The sequence below is a fragment of the Coregonus lavaretus genome (genome assembly GCF_964263955.1).
Source record: "Coregonus lavaretus genome assembly, contig: HAP1_SCAFFOLD_530, whole genome shotgun sequence".
Classification (NCBI taxonomy): Eukaryota; Metazoa; Chordata; class Actinopteri; order Salmoniformes; family Salmonidae; genus Coregonus; species Coregonus lavaretus.
Window position 1 is genome coordinate 181,096 of NW_028165582.1, and position 15,883 is coordinate 196,978.

General features: G+C 40.7%; 2 protein-coding genes and 1 long non-coding RNA gene across 3 annotated transcripts in view; 1 reads left to right on the forward strand and 2 right to left on the reverse strand.

The window, feature by feature from the left end:
- The window catches only part of LOC311115711, an 81,362-nt gene extending 67,065 nt beyond the window's left edge, over window positions 1-14,297 (reverse strand). Inside the window, exons 1-2 of the long non-coding RNA XR_014611309.1 lie at window positions 14,181-14,297; window positions 11,494-11,583 (exon numbers count right to left, since the gene is read on the reverse strand). This is a non-coding gene — a long non-coding RNA (uncharacterized lncRNA). The remainder of the gene's footprint in view (window positions 1-11,493; window positions 11,584-14,180) is intronic.
- Window positions 1-15,883, forward strand: part of LOC311115710 (NLR family CARD domain-containing protein 3-like) — a 105,908-nt gene that overhangs the window by 41,524 nt on the left and 48,501 nt on the right. The gene's annotated exons all lie outside the window — the stretch shown is intronic.
- On the reverse strand, window positions 1,579-11,254 carry LOC311115708 (NACHT, LRR and PYD domains-containing protein 3-like). The gene is made up of 7 exons (XM_084190858.1): window positions 11,084-11,254; window positions 10,726-10,954; window positions 7,850-9,614; window positions 7,411-7,584; window positions 5,360-5,533; window positions 3,832-4,005; window positions 1,579-2,421 (listed from the first exon to the last, which is right to left on the reverse strand). The coding sequence occupies exons 2-7, from the start codon at window positions 10,934-10,936 to the stop codon at window positions 2,298-2,300; spliced, it is 2,622 nt and encodes an 873-aa protein (XP_084046984.1). The 5' UTR covers window positions 10,937-10,954; window positions 11,084-11,254; the 3' UTR covers window positions 1,579-2,297.

Below are 15,883 nucleotides of genomic sequence, written 5' to 3' on the forward strand. Positions count from 1 at the left end.
TAATAGCAACTGGTTCATAAGAAGAGAGTGTCTGGAATACTCGCTTACTGAAGATGCTGCATTGCTGAAAGTTCTGCGTGGGGTCCATCTATTGGGAGATGGCTAACTAGTCTGTATTTTCCACTGATTCATATGGATGCCAGTGCACACATCGGCTGTAAAAGCGGGTAAAAACAGAAAAGCATATAACTGTAGATTTGTGGTCTTTACTCTGGTGTGTTTCAGCAGGGTGAGGTCAGAGAGATGCTTCCAAGTCAGTATTTTTCTGAACTCATAAAATCCTTTACACAATCTGATGGGATGAATGTTCAACCCCATTTAAATGACCATAAAGTCTATATAGTACCTTTAAGTTAAGACCTCACAGATCTGTTCATGGCAAAGCAGTTCAATTAATGATATTAATTGATTCTTAAAGAATATAACTTTTAAATCATGAGCCTCATCTTGAGGAGTCACCTGTGACAGTATTCATAAAGAGTAGGAGTACTGATCTGGGATCAGTTTTTCCTTTTAGATCATAATGAAACAGATTAGATGGACAGGGGGGACCTGATCCTAGATCAGCACTCCTCCTCTGGGAAACTGCATGTATGAAACCGAACACATAGTCGTAGTCTAGTTACAGCAGGTGTTTACTGCCATCTAGTGGAAGATACCAATAAAACACTTTATTATCAGGATGGGGAGACGGTTGAGCTGAAAAAGGAAGTAAAGTTGTTCTTTTGTACAGGATCCATTTTGAGACGACTGAGCAGAAAACACTATATGGAGAGAACAAAAAAATAAAGTGAGTATTTCTAAGTATTTCTGAATAATAATCTATTCTAAAGGACAGAGTAAGAGAATGAATAACTGGAATGAGATATTACTAGTTAGTAGAACTGCTGCTTGAGTTTAGTTGCTGACAGACAGCAGTTTTCAAAGTGTTATCACATGTTATCAGTCAAACGTATGGTAAAGATGGTGAAGGAGCTTTTAAATGATAGGGTTTTATGTTTATCTCAGGGTTTCTCAATCCTTTTGTTCTTGCCCAGCATTTACACACCTGATTCAACTAATCATCAGATAATTTAAGACAGTTTAATATTTGAGGCATACAAATGAACATTCTCAAATTTAAACCTTTTGGATTTGTAGGCCTGTTTACAATTATTTAAGGCCTACAGTAATTCACATTTTGGAGGGAAAAAAGCACAGCTAAACCTGGTGGACATTTAATTTAAGGACCAATGGAATGCTCTAAAACGTTAAACTCTGCCCACCCGGGGAGCCGGCCAATGGAAAACTAATTTACCCAGTCACCGTTATAACTTTATTTCCTTATTTGGAATTGAAAGTGACTTTGTAGCCTACACAGTTACAAAATGTCTGTTCAAACTGTGGCGCATATGGAACATTAGAACAGTGGTGGAAAAAGTAGTCAATTCTCATACTTGAGTAAAATTAAAGATTCCTTAATAGAAAATGACTAATGTAAAAGTGAAAGGCACCCAGTAAAATACTACTTGAGTAAAAGTCTAAAAGTATTTGGTTCTAAATATACTTAAGTATCAAAAGTAAATGTAATTGCTAAAATATACTTAAGTATCAAAAGTAAAAGTAAAGTAGGAATAATTAAAATTAAAATGTCTTATATTAAGCAAACCAGACGGCACAATTTTCTTGTTATTTTCATTTACGGATAGCCAGGGTCACATTCCAACACTCAGACATCATTTAAAAAAAGCATTTGTGTTTAGTGAGTCTGCCAGATCAGAGGCAGTAGGGATGACCAGGGATGTTCTCTTGATAAGTGCGAATTGGACCATTTTCTGAATGTAACAAGTACTTTTGGGTGTCAGGGAAAATGTATGGAGTAAAAAGTACATTATTTTCTTTATGAATGTAGTGAAGTAAAAGTAAAAGTTGTTAAAAATATTAATAGTAAAGTACAGATACCCCAAAAAAACGACCTAAGTAGTACTTTCAAGTATTTTTACTTAAGTACTTTACACCACTGCATTAGAAGATGGATAAATGTGTTGATTTTGAAAGAAAGACTGGCAGATTCTGCTAGGTAGGCTACGAACTATTATAAAGTTAGGTCGTCATCACAGTAGGTTTGAGCTACAGTATGATGACTTACCAACCTGATGGTCTAAGTTGGAAATGTTGTGGAAAATGTTGTACACTCAGTGTATTAAAATATGTAACAGAAACAACAAATGATATGCTCAGATACACAAAATACATCTAGTTTCAGATCTAGAAGATTCTCCTCTTCAATAGTAATATCATCAATTCTGACCAGTAACTTACCTGGGGTCAAAGGTCCCTGATTTATCACTAAAATATATAGGATGATCCATAGAGATGTCACTCTTCATGGACAGATGACTGGGTACTGGAGAGACTGATCTCAGAGTTTGGTTGGAGATTCTGGAAAACATAATAAATGACCATGAAACTAAATTTTTAACTATATCAAAATTATATTTCAATAGATAAAATACATGACATAAATCATTAAAATATATGCCATTACATAAATCAACAAACATGCAGCTCTAGCAGGGCAGGAATTTGACGAACTGACTTGTTGGAAAGGTGGCATCCTATGACGGTGCCACGTTGAAAGTCACATATGCATCGTTTTTCAAAACATAGTGAACCTGGAGGCAAAAAGCGAACCCCACATTCTAACTAAATGTTGTTTATTAGCACTCAAATCTATCAATGGCATTTTCGGTTACAATTTGGTGAAAGCCCCAAAGCGTTCAGAAAGCCTCTGTTTCCCATCACTAGTGGACACCCCCATGAGTGTCTTTCAGAACCCCTCCTAAAACCACCTGTTTCGTTTTGGTTGTTGTTAGTGACTTTTTGTTAGTTCCTTCTTCTGTTTGTCCAGTGTGAGTGTGTGTTTGAGTGTGTGTGTCCAGTGTGAGTGTGTGTGTGTGTGTGTGTCCAGTGTGTGTGTGTGTCCAGTGTGTGTGTGGGTGTCCAGTGTGAGTGTGTGTGTCCAGTGTGTGTGTGTGTGTGTGTGTGTGTGCGTGTGTGTCCAGTTTGTGTCTGTGTGTCCAGTGTGTGTGTGTATGTGTCCATTGTGTGTGTCTTTGTCCAGTGTGTGTGTGTGTCTGTGTCCAGTGAGTGTCCAGTGTGTGTGTGTGTGTGTCCATTGTGTATGTGTGTCCAGTATGTGTGTGTGTGTGTGTGCATCCAGTGTGTGTGTGTGTGTGTGTGTCAGTGTGCGTGTGTGTCCAGTGTGTGTGTGTGTTGGTGTGTATGTGTCCAGTGTGTATGTGTGTGCAGTGTGTGTGTGTGTGTGTCCAGTGTGTGTGTCCAGTGTGTATGTGTGTCCAGTGTGTGTGTGTGTGTGTGTCCAGTGTGTGTGTCTTTGTCCAGTGTGTGTGTGTGTCTGTGTCCAGTGAGTGTCCAGTGTGTGTGTGTGTGTGTGTGTCCATTGTGTATGTGTGTCCAGTATGTGTGTGTGTGTGTGTGCATCCAGTGTGTGTGTGTGTGTCAGTGTGCGTGTGTGTCCAGTGTGTGTGTGTGTTGGTGTGTATGTGTCCAGTGTGTGTGCAGTGTGTGTGTGTGTGTGTCCAGTGTGTGTGTCCAGTGTGTATGTGTGTCCAGTGTGTGTGTGTGTGTGTGTGTGTCCAGTGTGTGTTTGTGTGTTCACACACTGGACACACACACACACACACACACACACACACACACACACACACACACACACACACACACAGTCTTTATATAACTTAGTCCAAGTGGTGGTCAGAATGTTTGTCTTAACTAGCCTGATAACTCCAACATGTCTGATATGAACATTGACATAAACCCTCTACATACTTGAGTTTCTCCAGTCTGCAGTGTGGATCCTCCAGTCCAGCAGAGAGCAGTCTGACTCCTGAGTCTCCTGGGTGATTGTATCTCAGGTCCAGCTCTCTCAGGTGTGAGGGGTTTGACTTCAGAGCTGAGACCAGAGAAGCACAGCCTTCCTCTGTGACTAGACAGCCTGACAGCCTGCAAAGAGTCAAATCATATTACTCCTTTGTTTCCTTGGCCGTGTCTTTTGGGTCATTGTCATGCTGGAATACCCATCCTCGACCCATTTTCAATGCCCTGGCTGAGGGAAGGAGGTTCTCACTCAAGATTTGACGGTATATGGCCCCGTCCATCGTCCCTTTGATGCGGTGAAGTTATCCTGTCCCCTTAGCAGAAAAACACCCTCAAAGCATAATGTTTCCACCTCCATGTTTGACGGTGGGGATGGTGTTCTTGGGGTCATAGGCAGCATTCCTCCTCCTCCAAACACGGCGAGTTGAGTTGATGCCAAAGAGCTCGATTTTGGTCTCATCTGACCACAACACTTTCACCCAGTTCTCCTCTGAATCATTCAGATGTTCATTGGCAAACTTCAGACGGCCCTGTATATGTGCTTTCTTGAGCAGGGGGACCTTGCAGGCGCTGCAGGATTTCAGTCCTTCACGGCGTAGTGTGTTACCAATTGTTTTCTTGGTGACTATGGTCCCAGCTGCCTTGAGATCATTGACAAGATCCTCCCGTGTCGTTCTGGGCTGATTCCTCACTGTTCTCATGATCATTGCAACTCCACGAGGTGAGATCTTGCATGGAGCCCCAGGCCGAGGGAGATTGACAGTTATTTTGTGTTTCTTCCATTTGCGAATAATCGCACCAACTGTTGTAACCTTCTCACCAAGCTGCTTGGCGATGGTCTTGTAGCCCATTCCAGCCTTGTGTAGGTCTACAATCTTGTCCCTGACATCCTTGGAGAGCTCTTTGGTCTTGGCCATGGTGGAGAGTTTGGAATCTGATTGATCGATTGCTTCTGTGGACAGGTGTCTTTTATACAGGTAACAAGCTGAGATTAGGAGCACTCCCTTTAAGAGTTTGCTCGTAATCTCAGCTCGTTACCTGTATAAAAGACACCTGGGAGCCAGAAATCTTTCTGATTGAGAGGGGGTCAAATACTTATTTCCCTCATTAAAATGCAAATCAATTTATAACATTTTTGACATGCGTTTTTCTGGATTTTTTTTATGTTATTCTGTCTCTCAATGTTCAAATAAACCTACCATTAAAATTATAGACTGATCACTTCTTTGTCAGTGGGCAAATGTACAAAATCAGCAGGGGATCAAATACTTTTTTCCCTACCTGTATATGTATGAAAATCTTTAAATAAAAGGTGACATTCTGTACTGTTGCATAATATGAAACATTGTATCTAAAAACCAAATTTAAAACTGTAAGCTTCACTGTCCAAACACATATGGTGTGGACTATGTGTGCCTGGTAAACACATGTGGATCTGGTGAACAGTTATCACTTGTTGACCAACTACAGGAATACTGACCTCAGAGTCTCCAGTTTACAGTGGGGATTCCCCAGTCCAGCAGAGAGCAGCTTCACTCCTGAATCCTTCAGGTCATTGTTACTCAGATCCAGCTCTCTCAGGTGTGAGGGGTTTGACTTCAGAGCTGAGACCAGAGAAGCACAGCCTTCCTCTGTGACTAGACAGCCTGACAGCCTGTAAAGAGTCAAATCATATTAAAACCACACTGCTATTCTTTGGTGGTGAAAATAGTGGCAATATATTTTCTCAACATATTCAGATATATCAGTGTCCTGAAACCTGCCATATCTATTCATTAATTAATGAATGTTTCATTATTAGAAATGACAAATTATCAAAGTATTGCTTGTAGATACAAACATGTATAGTACGAATATTTGAGTAGACTGACCAGAGCAGTTTAAAAAGCAGTATCAGTCAAAAGACAGACAGTGAGGTATCAGATTTAGATTGTATTGAGTCCACACTATATCTATTTTCACAGTAAAGCTAACATTTTAAATGTGGCTCTATACTCCAGCATTTTGGATTTCAGATCAAATGTTTCATATGAGGTGACAGTATATAATGTCACCTTTTATTTGAGGGTATTTTAATACATATCTGTTTCACCGTTTAGAAATAAATCATTTTATGTATCTAGTCCCCCCCATTTGACGAAATCAAACGTATTCTGACCATTTCACTTACAGTGTATTAAAGTAGTCAAAAGTTGAGTATTTGGTCCCAAACTCGTTGGTTGCATTTGCAGGTTGTTTTGGTTGTGTTTTGGGTTATGTTTTACCCGATAGTAACTGAATGGTGGATGATGACTGGAGTAATTTTCTGTCTAAGTGAGTAGATAACATGTTTCTAAACACTACTGAATGAATCCTGATGATGCCATGATTAAGAAAAATCATGAATGAATCATGAATAATAATGAGTGAGAAAGTTACAGAGGCTACAACAAAACATGCTAACCTCTCACCATTACCAATAACTGTCAGGGCGTGTTGTAGGTGTAATGTAGGAATCAAACGTAGGACTCAGACTGAATATTCCAAAGGCTGTATTACTGGCCAAACTAAGGCAACAGGACAACTAAGCCCGAAAGCGAAAAACACGCACGAAGGCGAAAGGTAATTGCGCACAAACAGGTGCGACAAAAATGTAACTGTGCACACACAGGTGCGAAAATGCTCCAGCGCAGTGGAGAATAAGCTCAACCGAGCAAAACACAATACTGACGGAAATAATGACAAACACAACGAGAAACTTATAGGACACTAATTACGCCTAAACAGAAACAGGTGTGGAAACAAACAGACAAAAGCAAACGAACATGAAACATACAGCGGTGGCAGCTAGAATTCCGGAGACGACCTGCCCGAACAAGGGAGAGAGGCAGCCTCGGCCGAAACCGTGACAATAACAGAGGGGGTATGATCCTTGTTCCTCTGTAACTTTCTCATTCATTATCATTCACGATTCATTCATGATTATTCATAATCATGGTAGCATCCACATGAATGTAGAAGTGTTCGGAAACATCTTCTATTCTTACTGACAATACAAGTGAAGTGACTCCAAAATGACAGGACATTATTCACTATTCAGTTTCTATTTGGAAAAACATCATCCAAAACACAACCAAAACAAACTGCAAATGCACTCAACAAGTTTGTAGAATCACAGGCTTGATATAATCACTGCAGGTAAGGAATATGGGACCAAATACTAAACTTATGACTACTTTAATACAATATAAGTGAATATGTCCAAATTATTAAGACTTCTTCAAATGGGAGAACTAGATACATAAAGTGCTTTCATATCTAAACGGTAAAACAGATATGTATGAAAATACTCTCAAATAAAAGATGACATTCTTTACTGTTGCCTAACATGAAACATTATATCTGAAATGCAAAATGCTGGAGCATAGCACCAAATTTAAAATGGTAAACTTCACTGTCCAAACACATATGATGTGGACTATGTGTGCCTGGTAAACACATGTGGATCTGGTGAACAGTTATCACTTGTTGACCAAATACAGGAATACTGACCTCAGAGTCTCCAGTTTACAGTGGGGATTCCCCAGTCCAGCAGAGAGCAGCTTCACTCCTGAATCCTTCAGGTCATTGTTACTCAGATCCAGCTCTCTCAGGTGTGAGGGGTTTGACTTCAGAGCTGAGACCAGAGAAGCACATCCTTCCTCTGTGACTCCACAGCCTGACAGCCTGACAGAGAGATCATCATGATTTCACAAACACACTGTTAATTTAACACCAGTAGTGTAGAAGGACAATGGCAGATGCATTTGGTTTATTCTCTTAAACAACATATAGATTCATCTTCCGTCTCCTAGAATTGTATGGTCACATTGTTATACTAATATGAACATCAATGCATTGATTCAACATGTTTTTCAATAATACATATATTTCTCTAAACTGAATATTTCTTCCTGATGATTAGTACTTAAATGTCATTTTATGTACTCACAGAGCAGCTCTGGAGGCTTTGACCACTGGCAGCAGCCTCAGAAGACCTTCCTCTGATCTGGAGTATTTCTTCAGGTCAAACACATCCAGCTCCTTTTCTGAAGTCAGCAACACAAAGACCAGAGCTGACCACTGTGCAGGTGACAGTTTGGCATCTGAGAGACTTCCTGAACTCAGGTAGCTTTGGATCTCCTCCACTAGAGAATGGTCATTCAGTTCATTCAGACAGTGGAACAGATTGATGCACCTCTCTGGAGAGGGATTCTTCCTGATTTTCTTCTTGATGTACTTGACTGTTTCTTCATGGCTCTGTGAGCTGCTTCTTGTCTTTGTCAGTAGACCTCGTAAGTGCTTCTGATTGGACTCCAGTGAGAGGCCCAGAAGGAAGCGGAGGAACAGGTCCAGGTTTCCCGTCTCACTTTGTAAGGCTTTATCTACAGCACTCTTGTAGACAGTAATTTCAGTAACTTGAGGTTCGGCCATTAGATTCTCATTGTTGTTGATGAATGAGAGGAACACATATACAGCAGCCAGAAACTCCTGAATGCTCAGATGCACGAAGCAGTACACCTTGTCCTGGTACAGCACACATTCCTCTTTGAAGATCTGTGTGCACAATCCTGAGTACACTGATGCTTCATTGATATCAATGCCAGCCTCTTTCAGGTCTTCTTCATAGAAAATCAGATTGCCCTTCACAAGCTGTTGAAAAGCCAGTTTTCCCAGTGACAGAATGCTCTCTTTATTCCAGTGTGGACCTGTCTCTTCTTTCCCAAGATACTTTTCATTCTTCTGTTTGGTATGAAACACCACAAGGTGTATGAACATCTCAGTCAGAGTCTTGGGCATCTCTTCTGTCTTGTCTGTACTCAACATGTGTTCAAGGACTGTTGCAGAAATCCAACAGAAGACTGGAATGTGGCACATGATGTGGAGGCTCCTTGATGTCTTTATGTGTGAGATGATTCTGCTGGCCAGGTCCTCATCACTGAATCTCTTCCTGAAATACTCCTCCTTCTGTGGGTCATTGAACCCTCGTACCTCTGTCACCTGGTCAACACACACTGAAGGGATCTGATTGGCTGCTGCAGGTCGGGTAGTTATCCAGAGGAGAGCAGAGGGAAGCAGATTTCCCTTGATGAGATTTGTCAGCAGAACATCCACTGAGGTTGACTCTGTGACGTCACAACAGATCTTGTTCTTCTGGAAGTCTAGGGGCAGTCGGCACTCATCCAGACCATCAAAGATGAACAGAACTTTGTACTTGTCGTAGTTGGAGATTCTTGATTTTTTGGTTTCCATTGAGAAGTGATTGAGAAGTTCAATGAAAGTGTGTTTTTCCTTTTTCATCAAATTCAGCTCCCGAAAAGGGAATGAAAATACAAATTGGACATCCTGATTTGCTTTTCCTTCAGCCCAGTCCAGAATGAACTTCTGCACAGAGACTGTTTTTCCAATGCCAGCGACTCCCTTTGTCAGCACAGTTCTGATAAGTTTGTCTTGTCCAGTTAAGGGTTTGAAGATGTCGTTACATTTGATTGCAGTCTCTGGTCTTGCTTGTTTCCTGGTTGTTGTCTCAATCTGTCTCAGCTCATGTTCATTATTGACCCCTCCTGTTCCACCCTCTGTGATGTAGAGCTCTGTGTAGATCTTATTGAGAAGTGTTGGGTTTCCTTGTTTAGCGATCCCCTCAAATACACATTGAAACTTCTTCTTTAGATTAGATTTGAGTTCACGTTGGCAAATCACAGCAAGCTCATCTGAATCTACAAATAACACAGAAGATATTAATATTACATCTGTTTTAATGCCTACAGTATTGTAAGACTGTGTTATAAAGTTTAAATTGTAATAATGTATTCTCTTAACTGTCTGTATAAATGTGTAATTGTTTTCATAATGCATTACAGACTGGTGTGACTGATTATATTAATATTATTATTATTATGTATCACTGATGGTATCTTTAATGTTCTCTCTCTCTCTCTCTCTCTCTCTCTCTCTCTCTCTCTCTCTCTCTCTCTCTCTCTCTCTCTCTCTCTCTCTCTCTCTCTCTCTCTCTCTCTCTCTCTCTCTCTCTCTCTCTCTCTCTCTCTCTCTCTCTCTCTCTCTCTCCTATTGAAGCCACTTTAAGAAAAGGAACACTAGTCACTTTAATAACATTTAGCAGACGCTTATCCAGAGCAACTTACAGTAATTATTTTTCATTATTTTGTTTCCATACTGGCCCCCTGTGGGAATCGAACCCACAACCCTGGCGTTGCAAACGCCATGCTCTTCCAACTGAGCTACATCCCTGCCGGCCATTCCCTCCCCTACCCTGGCCCAATTGTGCACCGCTCCACGGGTCTCCCGGTCGCGGCCGGCTACGACAGAGCCTGGATTCGAACCAGGATCTCTAGTGACAAAGCTAGCACTGTGATGCCTTACACCACTGCGCCACTCGGGAGATAATGTTTACATATCTTGCACTACTCATCTCATATGTATATACTGCATTCTATTCTATAATATTCTACTGTATCTTAGTCAATGCCGCTCTGTCATTGCTTGTCCATATATGTATATATTCTTAAATTCCATTCCTCACTAGTTTTGTGTGTATTGGGTATATGTTGTGAAATTGTTAGATATTACTTTGAAATTTGAAAATTTACATCATTTAGCAGACGCTCTTATCCAGAGCGACTTACAAATTGTTAGATATTACTGCACTGTCGGAGCTAGAAGCACAAGCATTTCGCTACACCCGCTATAACATCTGCTAAACACGTGTATGTGACAATAAACATTTGATTTGACTTTAGCTGTACTTTAGCTACAGCTTTTAAATGTTTGTTCTAAAACAGCATTCAACATGAGGCAGACAGCTCTTACTTTTCTCCAGTGTGTCAGCAAGCTCCTTCTGGTTCATTTTCCTCAGGACGTGCAGTGTGATCTTCAGAGCCCCCTCTCTGGCACTGCTCTCCTGCTTCTCATCTTCAGCATCCACCACTTCCTTATCCTGCTTCTGACTCTCAAAGCCTTCTGGGAGTTCTGGACTAAGAATCCTCTTGAACATCTTCAGCTCGTTCTTCACAAATGTCATAATATTCTCTTCAAGCAACTGAAATAAATCAAGTAAATAAGTTATGCAAGAGACTAAATGCTTTCTCATTAACACATGAATGAATGATTGACAGATCAACTTTACTTGAGGTAAACAAAAACAAATGTACATAACAGGACCACATACACTGAATATGGAGGCCAGGTCTGTTTGATAACTCTGGGAAGACTGACCACTGAGAATCTCTGACTCTGATCTCTCCTGTTGGTTTCTGTGGACAAAACATGAGATTACATCTCCTCATCCAGGGAGTGCACACACACACACACACACACACACACACACACACACACACACACACACACACACACACACACACTCACACACTCACACACTCACACACTCACACACACACACACACACACAGGGAGGGAATGTTGTGTTTGTTTAATATTGTTTCAGGACTATGAAAATTGAAAAAAGGATTAGCCTATGGATTATGAAAACAACAAAAATAAATGGTAAAATGGGAGAGGAGAAATGACTAGAGACAGTGTTGTTTAACTCACTGACCATGACCCATGAGTTCTTCTTACCTAAATTTTAGAGGTGGATCCATAGACCGGTCACTCTTCATGGACACACAGCTGGGTACAGGGGAGGCTGGTCTCTCCTGCTTGATTGGACTTCAACACAACAGAGACAAACATTATTTCTCTCATTGTTTAAAATCGCTTGATGGTTTATTTCAGAGAGACAAATAATGTAGTTTTCTTTGCCAAATGCTATATATCTGTCTCACTCTCAGAGAAATAAGTAGTACTACTAGGTTTTACACAGTAATAAAATATATCTGCCTCACTCTCAGAGAAATAAGTAGTACTGCTAGGTTTTACACAGTCAAATGTAACAAATAACTACATTTTTAATAAACATCTGTACAAATGTACAAAATTCAATACAGTAATATGAGATCTGTACGTAAAACATTTACATTTTCGTCATTTAGCAGATGTTCTTATCCAGGGTCTCACAAAAGCATCTTAAGGCTAAGTTCATCATTAGAATATATCTAGTTTATTGATAGATCCTTCGTAGGAGCATTGTAAAATCTCTGAGCTGTTTTTTCAAAACCATCGTTATTAACGTTGCACTTGAAAACGCTCATATTCTAACACCTGCCTCAGACCACTTGTAGAACAGCCAAGTGCGTCGTTAGATGCTTTTTTGCCCTCCCGCGTCACTTTATACACAGAATATCTCCGCTAAACATAGAATCACATGGTTTATCCGTCTCTTTGTGACCGCGGATAAATTCAGAACAAAGTTGACTACAAATACAAAGTTGCCAATGTCTTTGCAATTGATTCAAACAAGGGACGTATAAAAATTTGCTTCAAATGAAAACCGAGATGACTGCATTAAAATATGTAGCTCAGTTGGTTGAGCATGGCGTTTGCAACGCCAGGGTTGTGGGTTCAATTCCCACAGGGGGCCAGTAAAATATATATATATATATAAAAGAATAATGTATGCACTCACTAACTGTAAGTCGCTCTGGATAAGAGTGTCTGCTAAATGGCTAAAATGTAATGTAAATTGAAATTGAAATATATTCCATGTTCAATATATTTAGTTTTATTTTGCTACTTGTAGGCTACTGTCTGTAATTTGTCTCAATATATTTCATGATGTGTAGCCTAACATGTGCACAATGATGTGCCTAATCTGTGATTTAGTACATTTTTATTGTGTAAGCATTAGAATAAACTACCTCAATATTAGCAGCCGTAGGTAGTAATATCTTTCTAGAAGCTGATCCATGGTCAGTATTGTGAAATAATTATAAGGAAAGATTTTAATGGAGAAACTGATCCGAGAGCAGCGCTCCCCTTCTTTCGATCCGATCAGTATCGATACATGCTCCACCGGACGTGATACCTTGTCATGCTGCTGATCCAGTTTCTACTGGTCTGCCTGCGGATATGGAACTCTGACCTGTTCACCGGACGTGTGACCTTGTCCCAAACCTGCTGTTTCGACCCTCTCTCTCTCTCTCTCCCTCTCCTTCTCTCTCCCTACAACACCTGCTGTCTCGACCTCTGAATGCTCGGCTATGAAAAGCCAACTGACATTTACTCCTGAGGTGCTGACGTGTTGCAACCACTATAACAACAGTGATTATTATTTGACCCTGCTAGTCATCTATGAACATTTGAACATCTTGAAGAACGATCTGGCCTTAATGGCCATATCCTCTTATAATCTCCCCCCAGCACAGCCAGAAGAGGACTGGCCACCCCTCAGAGCCTGGTTCCTCTCTAGGTTTCTTCCTAGGTTCCTGCCTTTCTAGGGAGTTTTTCCTAGCCACAGTACTTCTACATCTGCATTGCTTGCTCTTTGGGGTTTTAGACTGGGTTTCTATATAAGCACTTTGTGACAACTGCTGATGTAAAAAAATATATAATTGTGGTTCGCATATGAAGCAGACCAGGCCAGGGTTTAGGGTTTGAGAAGTCAAAGAAGTAAAAATGACTTCCTTAGTTGTTAGTAAAACATTTTTTAACTCAGCATTGTTGGTTGAGGGCTCGTAAGTAAGCATTTCACAGTAAGGTCTACACCTGTTGTATTAGGAGCATGTGACAAATCTAATTTGGATTGATTGATTTGTTCATTTTATAAATGTTCTGTCTTTAGTAGTTGAACACATTATTACTTCAACCTACCGTGAAATGCTTACTTACGAGCCCTTTCCCTTTAAAAAGTAACAAAAATTAGCTAAATAAAAAAAGGAAATAGTAACATAATAAAATAACAATAATGAGGCTATAAGGAGTACCAGTACTGAGTCAATGTGCAGGATACCAGGTAGTTGAGGTAATAACTAGACTATATACAAGGAGTACCAGTACTGAGTCAATGTGCAGGGGTACCAGGTAGTTGAGGTAATTGAGGTAATATGTACATGTAGGTAGGGATAAAATTGACTAGGCAATCAGGATAGAGATTACATCTCCTCACTCATCCAGGGAGTGCACACACACTCACTGACACACACACACACACACACACACACACACACACACACACACACACACACACACACACACACAGGGAGGGAATATTGTGTTTGTTTAATATTGTTTCAGGACTATGAAAATGGAAAAAAGGATTAGCCTATGGATTATGAAAACAACAAAAATAAATGGGAAAATGGGAGAGGAGAAATGACTAGAGACAGTGTTGTTTAACTCACTGACCATGACCCATGAGTTCTTCTTACCTTTGTTCACTAGAAAAGTCTCCCTCTCTGAACTCTATAGGTTGACCCATAGACTGGACACTCTTCATGGACACACAGCTGGGTACAGGGGAGGCTGGTCTCTCCTGCTTGATTGGGCTTCAACACAACAGAGACAAACATTACAAATCTCTCATCTACTATGAGTTCAGATGGGGAAACAAGAGTTTCATTCCAAAACGCTATACAGTGGGGGAAAAAAGTATTTAGTCAGCCACCAATTGTGCAAGTTCTCCCACTTAAAAAGATGAGAGAGGCCTGTAATTTTCATCATAGGTAAACGTCAACTATGACAGATAAATTGAGAAAAGAAATTCCAGAAAATCACATTGTAGGATTTTTAATGAATTTATTTGCAAATTATGGTGGAAAATAAGTATTTGGTCACCTACAAACAAGCAATATTTCTGGCTCTCACAGACCTGTAACTTCTTCTTTAAGAGGCTCCTCTGTCCTCCACTCGTTACCTGTATTAATGGCACCTGTTTGAACTTGTTATCAGTATAAAAGACACCTGTCCACAACCTCAAACAGTCACACTCCAAACTCCACTATGGCCAAGACCAAAGAGCTGTCAAAGGACAACAGAAACAAAATTGTAGACCTGCACCAGGCTGGGAAGACTGAATCTGCAATAGGTAAGCAGCTTGGTTTGAAGAAATCAACTGTGGGAGCAATTATTAGGAAATGGAAGACATACAAGACCACTGATAATCTCCCTCGATCTGGGGCTCCACGCAAGATCTCACCCCGTGGGGTCAAAATGATCACAAGAACGGTGAGCAAAAATCCCAGAACCACACGGGGGGACCTAGTGAATGACCTGCAGAGAGCTTGAACCAAAGTAACAAAGCCTACCATCAGTAACACACTACGCCGCCAGGGACTCAAATCCTGCAGTGTCAGATGTGTCCCCCTGCTTAAGCCAGTACATGTCCAGGCCCGTCTGAAGTTTGCTAGAGTGCATTTGGATGATCCAGAAGAGGATTGGGAGAATGTCATATGGTCAGATGAAACCAAAATAGAACTTTCTGGTAAAAACTCAACTCGTCGTGTTTGGAGGACAAAGAATGCTGAGTTGCATCCAAAGAACACCATACCTAATGTGAAGCATGGGGGGTGGAAACATCATGCTTTGGGGCTGTTTTTCTGCAAAGGGACCAGGACGACTGATCCGTGTAAAGGAAAGAATGAATGGGGCCATGTATCGTGAGATTTTGAGTGAAAACCTCCTTCCATCAGCAAGGGCATTGAAGATGAAACGTGGCTGGGTCTTTCAGCATGACAATGATCCCAAACACACCGCCCGGGCAATGAAAGAGTGGCTTCGTAAGAAGCATTTCAAGGTCCTGGAGTGGCCTAGCCAGTCTCCAGATCTCACCCCATAGAAAATCTTTGGAGGGAGTTGAAAGTCCGTGTTGCCCAGCGACAGCCCCAAAACATCACTGCTCTAGAGGAGATCTGCATGGAGGAAGGGGCCAAAACACCAGCAACAGTATGTGAAAGCCTTGTGAAGACTTACAGAAAACGTTTGACCTGTGTCGTTGCCAACAAAGGGTATATGACAAAGTATTGAGAAACTTTTGTTTTTGACCAAATACTTATTTTCCACCATAATTTGCAAATAAATTCATTAAAAATCCTACAATGTGATTTTCTGGATTTTTTTCTTCTCATTTTGTCTG